The 9,281-nt window shown below is 42.4% G+C and overlaps 1 protein-coding gene across 2 annotated transcripts in view; it reads right to left on the bottom strand.

Moving 5' to 3' along the window:
* Positions 1–377: 377 nt before the first annotated feature.
* Positions 378–9,281, bottom strand: part of cntn2 (contactin 2) — a 45,698-nt gene continuing 36,794 nt past the window's right edge. For both annotated transcript variants that reach the window (XM_019867687.1, XM_019867686.1), the window contains 7 exons: positions 8,231–8,301; positions 7,889–8,123; positions 5,660–5,775; positions 5,195–5,381; positions 2,852–2,964; positions 703–871; positions 378–534 (listed from right to left, as the gene is read on the bottom strand). In XM_019867687.1, coding sequence (XP_019723246.1) covers positions 437–534; positions 703–871; positions 2,852–2,964; positions 5,195–5,381; positions 5,660–5,775; positions 7,889–8,123; positions 8,231–8,301 — 989 coding nt within the window. In that variant the 3' untranslated portion in view covers positions 378–436. The remainder of the gene's footprint in view (positions 535–702; positions 872–2,851; positions 2,965–5,194; positions 5,382–5,659; positions 5,776–7,888; positions 8,124–8,230; positions 8,302–9,281) is intronic.

Genomic DNA, 9,281 nt, shown 5'->3' with positions numbered 1-9,281 from the left:
TTCAATGCACTTATTTTTAAGTTCAGTGATTCACACTGAAATGTGAATCATTCAGATTCAGTTTCTGGTGACACGTTTCAAGCCCATCGTTATAATGTCGTCCCTAAATGGAATGATTGCATGTTCGTGCAACCTGCTGAACCTCTTCAACCACTTGCTCACCTCCATTGTGGTTTGTGTATATATGCATGCATGTTTATGAAGGCAAAAGTGAAAGCTCTTATCATGATCCGACCGTTGGTTTGACACATAACACGTGACATTTTCCCCTTAAAATGTTTACTCGAGTGCTTGACTACACAATCATCTTTCTAAAAAAACACATTGATGTTTCAAACCAAAGTTTTTTTTTTTTTTTTTTTTTTTTTTTTTTTTTTTTAAATACCGGTACCAGATGCTTTCAATTTAAGTCAGTAGACTAAAAAGCTGAGTGAAATCATCGGGCTGACACAATTGTGAAAAGAAACATGCAAATGACTAGGTGGAGCGAATGACTGGAGACAATTGCCTTGTTCTGCACCATCATGCCGGTTCCTGAGAAAGACAAAGCATATCACACATTTAGCTCACTTTTGATACTGTGTATTTGATCCAAATGTAAAAACGCAAATATTTTCAGTCACAAGCAATATTGTCAAGTACTTTTCCAATCACAGTATTTTTTTTCTGTAATGATAAAGCTGTTAAATTGTAGTTCTTCACCTGAGTCCCGGGAGACAATAATCTCGTGCGCAGGTCCGTCCCCACCTTCAGCCCAGGATCGCACTTCCAATACAACATATCCATTGTCTTTGGGCAGGGGCAAGTTCACGGATGTCTTCTCTCTGTCCAGGACTTTCAAGACTGTTTGACCCTCATGCTTGTACAGAACCTGTCATCATGGAAGTAACAGTTTTGGTTACCGTAATGCCATGCTGCACGTGATCTAGTAAAAGACTGGGGCACAATTTGTGACGGCTGTAAAGGTTTTCACCAGATAAAACTTGGGAGAGCACCTCAAGTGCAAAATGTTTGAAGTCAAGGGTAGTTCTTTGAAGGATTGGAGGAGAGCACTAAGTCAGGGTATTGTGGCCAAGTGGATGAGATTGTCACCTGCCACCATGGGGACCCTGGTTCAAGACCATCCCCCCCAGACACACGGCCGTGGTGTTCTTGCGCAAGACACTGATACCCCAAAACTGCATGGGCACTTGGGCAGCCCGCTGCTCCAGGTATGTGCCACCAAAAGTGTGTGTTTACTGTGATGGGTCAAATGTAGAGATCAGATTTCGTGGACCGTGTTTTCCGCACTATAAGGTGCTTTGGAGTATAAGGTGCACCTTCAATGAATCCTCTATTTTAAAGCTGTTTTCATACTGTATATGTAGGGCGCACCACATCATAAGGCACATAGAATAGAAGCTACATTAGTGGCTGCGGTTGTGTTATGCATCCACTAGATGGAGCTAAGCTGAAGGGAATACAATGCGATTCGATACAGCTTTATTTATATAGAGCTTATAGAGGCAAACAGGCACGGTAGTGGTAATCCTGGTCATCCGCGACGTAAAGATTTTTGTGCGTAGTGCAGTTTCACGACTTGGCCCGTGTTAGCAACAGGCTCTGAAAGTTCGCCATTATTTCACTGAAAATACTTTATACGATACAAACCTCTCTTCCATGGCATCACGGCGGTGATAAATGATTTTCTAAAAGGGAAGCACGCTGTGGCTGATGCCTGATTTCATTTCTGACATTGGGATAGTCATGTCTGGAATATAGCATTAGCACGCAAAGGGTGCATTTTGTAACATGAAGACATTAGTCAAAATTATTGACTTTAATTTAGGTCTTCTGCACACATAACCTTGTGCGTCAAAATAACAAAAAAACTGATATTTCCCTCGCTCCGTGTAGAAAAAAAGTATTCAATTCACGCTGCCTCGTTTATCACCCCCCGCCCCCCAAAAAAATGCTTCAACACCAAATCGCATAAGTTCGTTTTCCAGCACATTCATTACCACATCAATCCAAATTGAGCATGAAGAGCTGCAGTGTGAACCTAGCCATTGAAGAACATTCTGAAGGATTTTAGTCATGTAAACTTTCTCCAAAATGTAAAAAAACAAAAAAACTAAGAAATTGGTTTTTCTACATGTCCTACAGTCTTGGCCACTTTTGGTGTCATTTCCAGGTAGAGATGACCATTCCCCAAATAAAAAATCACATATGCTCCAAATGTGGCCGAGGTGTACAAAGTAATACTTTTATCATATTAATATGAACTTTGATTTAATTTTACATGCTATTTTATTACGCATTACAACAAACCATCAATCTAAATGAGGGTTCACAATAAATATTAATTAATAATTAGCTGTGGGTTTTTTTTCCCTCACCGACAGATTTATTGTTATGATCCAACATGAGTGTATGAATGAAGGACATTGTGCGTAGGCGCTCCAAAGCTCAAAGGTAGAAAAGCGACATATCTGGTGTCACGTTTTTGCTGCTATAAATTGCGAATTTCTCCATTGTGAGGCAAATAAAGATTTTTCTTCTTCTTTCTTCTTCTTCTTTTTCCATTCGATCATTTGGAGGTTTGAGTGGATTTGAGCAGCTTTGAAGTTTCAGTATTTTTTATGTATTTATTTTAATGAACTATAACAGAGCCAATCTGTGACATTGAAAATATTGACAATTCAAAGCGTCGGTTACCATATGGTGGATGGACAATGTAAACAATACCGCAAGGTGCATAGTGACCAATAGTCATTAATTGACATTGACCATACTTTAATATTGAATATTCACCATCATATGCATTTTTATTCCTATTGGTGTTTGTGAAGCAGGACCAGAAAACACTCACCTTGTATCCAAGTACTGCTGACTCATTGTGCATGGCCTTCACCTGGTCCCATCGCACAATTACCCATGAACCATCTGTCCTCCATGATACATTTCCAGGAGGGCGATTAGGAGCTGAAAGAAGAACCAACTACTTTAGTTGAAATTGTCCAAACCGACTGAGTCCACTAAAGTTAAATTATCTCATCATGAAATGTAGTTTCCTTATCATATTCATTTTATTCGAGTAAAAAAACCATGCCAACATTTAAATATATATGATTCTCTCATTTCAGATACTGAGTGAGTTAGTAAGACCCCTGTGTGATTAGTTTGTGGGAGAAAACCGGAGAACCCGGAGAAAACCCACGCAGGCACGGGGAGAAGCAGAGCTGAGAGAATGAAGCGGGTATATAGAGAGCTGTTTCTCTGTGTTGGATAAGGACAACATGAATATGAACTGTTTTGAACCAAGTTTAAGCTTGAAGCAAGTACATTTTGTGCGGAAAAGAGATGTGTGGAATCAGACCAATGTTTCCTCTAAAGCTGCACGATTGAGCAATTGCGTACTTCTCTCACCCTCAGCGCACACGGTGACAGCTGGCGCGCACACACGATATTTCTCATTCCTTCATTTCCACCCCACTTTAATCGACAAATAGGACACCAGAGTCTTCCCCACTTCCATTACAGTTGCAGTAGTGCGCACTCAGTTGTTCTACGATAGTTTGATGCATACGTTGACACACATACACTCACACTCACAACAGATGAGAGAGAGGCTGCAGGCGATGCGGGGACCGCTCCATTCAGGAAATCCAAACATGGACGTAGTTTACGAGCCCCTTGAATGAGGCTCTTTTGCGCGTTTCAAAGGTCAGGTGACTTGGATTTTTTTGGTGTTTTATTAAACGATATGTTTTCCATTATTTATGAGTGGACAATATGTGACCATAGTTATACGTCCATCTGTCCATTTTCCAATCCACTTTATCCTCACAAGGGTCGCGGGGGGTGCTGGAGCCTATCCCAGCCGTCTTCAGGCAATAGGCAGGGACACCCTGAACTGGTCAATCGCATGGCACACAGAGACGAACAACTATCTGCACTCACAGTCACACCTCGGGACAATTTAGAGTGTTCAATCAGCCTGCCATGCATGTTTTGGGAATGTGGGAGGAAACCGGAGTATCCGGAGCAAACCCACGCAGGCCCGGGGAGAACATGCAAACTCCACACAGGGAAGCCGGAGCTGGAATTGAACCCGCACTGCACTGCACTGGGAGGTCGACGTGCTCACCACTGGACCACCGAGTCTGGCTGAATTAATTACGTTTAAAATAACCTGTGTGCCAAAATAAAAGTAATGAACATGGGCCAATTTTATTAATTTCATAGATCTCCATTCGATGGTATGTTCTATTTTGATATAAAGATCATTTGAATTTTCTCATATGATACTACATCACGTACCTTGTTATGATTGCAGGTTTTAGACAAGTGTGATACTGGTTTGGCCGCTGATGTTGCTCACTGTGGCTCAAGAAATGCTCAGGGAGTTTGTGTGAATGCTCAGACGGATAGAAAATTAAAGGGAACGTTGAATCAGAGTGACAACTTTTGCAGCCTCGATACTCTGCAGCTTGCCCTCACTGTTAGCTGATATTCTCCCAAACTATAGGAGGCAGTGAAGTGCGTCTAAGCTATATGAACAACTCTTCACCACAATAGAAGTAGAAAACTAGTTCATCTTTTTGTTTTGGTTGTTTTTTGTTTTTTTAAGTCAATAAACTATTGACAACAACAATATAGGGTGGACGGTATCCGTACATTTAACAAAATAAATGAAAACAAAGAATCCAGAAGTAGAAACTACTGTTTCTGTTTACGACAGCTTTTGCTCGTCCGCCATGGATAAATGTTCATGGCAGTCTGGTGCCAATGTGGACGCCACATAGAGAGGCGTGGTTGCTGGAAATATTTTTACCACGTGGAGCCATGTGGACCTCACGGACGCATCAAACATAAACCAAATTTAAGTCATCTGATTAGAGAAGAGCATTTGATGAAATTGAAGTATTTTTTTATATTTCAATGAGATGCAAGAATCTTAGTCTACTGAGCACTATGCGTCCGATAGCTGAATTCTGCATGGATAGAGCGCAACTTCTCATCGTGAATACGATCCTGTTCTTAAGACTGTACAAGAGTCAAGATTAAATCATGCAGTGTGCATAGTTGCTTACAAACATGATTAAACACAATCAATTCCCTATAATGTACCAAATTCAATGAAATGACTGATTACGATACCAATCCCTACATCTGCATTCTCTGTGCATGCATGCGAAGGAAGCAAACCTACGTGGTTTCTTGGTGGTGACAGTGGATCGTGGTGAGGGTGGGCCAGTGCCCGCGCTGTTATATGCCAGAACTGCAACATGATATCGAGTGCTCGGACGCAGTCCAGACACCCTGGCCGTTGTTTCAAGTCCTGCTGTCCGCACTCTGTCTGCTGCTGCTTCCCGTTCATGCTGTCGCCAGTATCGGATCTAATGACATCCACAATAGACATTGTCAGAATGTGACACATTCTCTATTCACAAATGAATCTCACCAAGTGAAGATAATTGTACTGTACAATCAAGGTATTGTCAAATAATATACTCTCATTGGGTGATGAGAAATAATATTAAACTTACACATTTAATTCAACACCAAAATAAAATCAACCAAGAATGACGACGAGTCGCCGCATAATATAATTTGTACTTTTCAGCACTGTAAAATGCACTTGTTGGTTGCATTGAGTCGATAAGAACGTCATCACCTCATATCCCCTGAGGATGCCATTGGTATTCGGTTGCAGGACAGGCTCCCATGACACTTGGATCTCAAAAGCTGTCAGTGCAGTGACATTTATGCTTAAAGGTCCAACCGTTGGCTCTGTGAACAGTTAATTACAGTTATGGATGTTAAAATATGAAAATGTCATGTGCAATTTCACCAGCAGAGTACATGGATTGATGAAAACACATCCTTGCTGTCTATTTTGAGGTATGGAGGTATTGTACAGCATTAGTCCCCAACCACCAGTCCGCGGACCAGTACGAGACCTCGGCCCATTTAGGACCAGGCCGCACAGAAACAGACCTGCGAGCTGTGAGCAAATTTAGTCCATCAGACATGGCGGAAATTTCCGCGAATAGGAGGCAGCTTTTTAACATTTGTTTGTAAGTTGAAATAAATCAAATATTAAAATAAATCAAAGAAGAAGCACTAAACAGAAATAGTAACAAGTTGACCAAACGTACAGCGAAACACGCTGCGAATGGGCAGCCATGACTTCCGAAGATGAAGCTACTGTATTTTGACAAGAGAAGTGCCTACCCTAGCGGTATCTACAGAGGGAAGTGGAGGAGGAAGCTGTTGCGCGTGCTATGACGACAAAAACAAGGCAATACAAGAAACCTGTTGAATCATTAGAACAAGTAGCACCCAAGTGATCAAATGGAAAGCATGAAAATGCGAGCAAAGTTTGCACAGCCTGCCCCCGTAAACATTAACAGTTTCGTCGCTAATAATTAGCCGGCAGCCAGTCATGAAAGCAGCAATCAATCCTGTCATCTTTTGTTCAGTCACAGTTGCATGTAGCAAAGATGCACCGTATGCAGGATCATAACTTGAGCATTTATTATTCCTGATTGGTCCATTTCTTAATAGTTCACCGTGTTATTTTATTTTATTCTACATTTGTTGGGCAGTTGAATAATACTGTTTGAAATGCCTGAAAAAAATATATGCTCATAAAATGATTAATTCATCTATAATTATCTTTGTTGTTAGTACCAGTGCTTTAAAACTGGCAATTTAAAAGCAAAAAAAAAAATAAATAAATAGTTGCCGGTCCGTGACACACAAAAAAAAGTTGGGGGCCACTGATGTACTGTACAGAGAAACAGATGAGACCGCTGTGTCAACGCAAAGCTTCGGGTGCCCTCTGGTGGTCAAATCGTATAGCGTGCATAAAAAGGTGGGGAAATGTATTCTAATGACAATGTTTAACACAACTTACTATGTTTTGAGTTACGATATCCATCCATCTATTTTCTGATCCACTTATCCTCACAAGTGTCGCAGGGCGTTCTGTAGCCTATCCCAGCTGTCTTCGGGCAGGAGTTTACTTTGCAAATCAATCGACTGTTGATTTCAAGGAGGATTCCACATCCAACACACGCAAGTAGCGTTAAGTCGACTTCAAGCTCTAACAGTCATTAAGCAGTGGCAAAGGAGATGTGTCGATTTTATCCAGGGTTCCCACTCTTCCACTTGCTTTTTATTTATGGACCTTTTAAGGACGTTTGAGGGCTAATTTATCCATTTTTAAGGACTTTTTCTCCATTCGGCAGCGGATTCACAGTGGATTTAATGAACAGAAAGTCACATATCACTGAGCTGGTGTTCAAATCATTGCTGCCAAAGGAAGGGCACATCTTTATTTTTAGGGGCAATCAGCTAGCCCTTTATTTGACCTACTGTACTGTATGTCAAATTGCCCCGAAATGATGGCCCGAAGTGAACATTGATCATCATCGGAACTGACCGGAGACAGCAGGAAAAGCAGAGCGGGAACCAGGAAGGCATGTAGCCCGACAGCGGGGTGGGGGTGGGGGGGGGGTCAAAATAAGGACCCGGAGGAAGATAAAGATTGAATAAATATTTTTAATCATAATTTGCTTCGTAGTGATGGGCGAATCACAATTTATGTATTCCTTATTGTAATTGCGGTACAAATCTAATGTCAGACCGTATCATCTGCCTGCATCACGCAGAATGACGGGATCAGGGTTTGCTTCCTGATTTTTTTTTTTTTAATGAAACTCATATTGAGTGCAATAAATATCAAACAAATATGGATGTCTATTGCAATATACAGGTATATTGACTGTGACTTATTTCCCAGCCCTAAGTTGACTAGTCAGTTCCATCCCTAATGTGGAGGCCATTTATATCCATTGTGTTCGTGTCTAACCAAAAGAAACATATCAGATTGACTGACCTTCCTCAGCAGAATGGACAACAGCAATCTGGCTGAAGGGACCTTCGCCCCTTCGGTTAACAGCTTTAATTTTCACTTCAAAGGGGCTGTATGGCATCAGAGTGGCATTGTAGTACACATATCGGGATGACTCCACGAAAGGTATGCGCACTTCTGTCCATGATGATGTGTCTTTCTTCCTGAAAGCCAGGATGTAGCCAAAGCTATCACCATTCTGGTATTCTCTGGCCATGGGCTGGAAGGTCAAGCAGAAGAGGAATGGTCAGCAAATGTAGCTTCAAAGCAAGTACCAGTTTCCCATGCGCCATCAGATGTTCATTCATTTATTCGTTTTCAACTTACTGTCCATGTTATGATAAGTTCATTGCGATCGCCACCTCCACCTCCAAGTCCACTGGGAGCCACTGATGGAGCTGAAGACCAAACCAAATTGACATTGATTAAAGGAGACACATGGGGATGTTACTATTTATTTGATTGTGTACAAAAAAGTGAGTAATCTGGAATGCCTGCCCACCATTTAACTGTGACATTAAAGGATCAAGTATATCTTCAGCAAGTCAACCCACACCCAACTTGGCAGCCACTTTCAAGTCACTGCAGGACACCATGTCAAAAACAAACGTGAAGCTGTATTTAGTTCTGTGGCTGCACAAAAAAGCAAAATATACTTGATTGCTTGGTAAAGGTGTCATCATGGTGGTGGTGGTGGTGGGGGGAGGGGCATTAGTTTGGGTGTGTATGCTGCATGCGCCACATGCAAAGAGCTGCACACGAAATTGCATCCATCCATCCATTTTCCGAACTGTTTTATCCTCAGTAGAGTCGCGGGGGGTGCTGGAGCCTATCCCAGCTGTCTTCAGGCAGTAGGCGGGGGACACCCTGAATTGGTTGCCAGCCAATCGCAGGGCACACAGAGACGAACAATACATCCACGCCCACACTCATACCTAGGGACAATTTAGAGTGCTCAATCAGCCTGCCATGCATGTTTTTGGAATGTGGGAGGAAACCGGAGTACCCCGAGAAAACCCACGCTGGCCCGGGGAGAACATGCAAACTCCACACAGGGAGGCCGGAGCTGGAATTGAACCTGGTACCTCTGCACTGCGAAGCCGACATGCCAACCACTGGACTACGGGGCCGCCCGCACACGAAATTGACAAGTGTAATTCACCGGCTCAGTTATGAAGAGCTGCCATCATGAGGGAAAATGCAATCCACACAATCTTTGTGGGTGCTCTAGTGTACTTCCCAGTTCGCAATTGCTTTTTTAGTTTGCAATTGCTCTCTCTTTTTGTCTCTCTCTCGCTCTCTCTTTCTATGCGGGGGGTGGACGGCGGCCCCGGCGGCCCCACACCATGCGGACCGCCCGACCCTGAACTCCCTGGTC

This window comes from Hippocampus comes, unplaced genomic scaffold, assembly GCF_001891065.2.
Source record: "Hippocampus comes isolate QL1 unplaced genomic scaffold, H_comes_QL1_v1.1 scaffold84, whole genome shotgun sequence".
In the NCBI taxonomy this organism is placed as follows: domain Eukaryota; kingdom Metazoa; phylum Chordata; class Actinopteri; order Syngnathiformes; family Syngnathidae; genus Hippocampus; species Hippocampus comes.
This window is presented reverse-complemented; position numbering and strand designations above follow the sequence as displayed.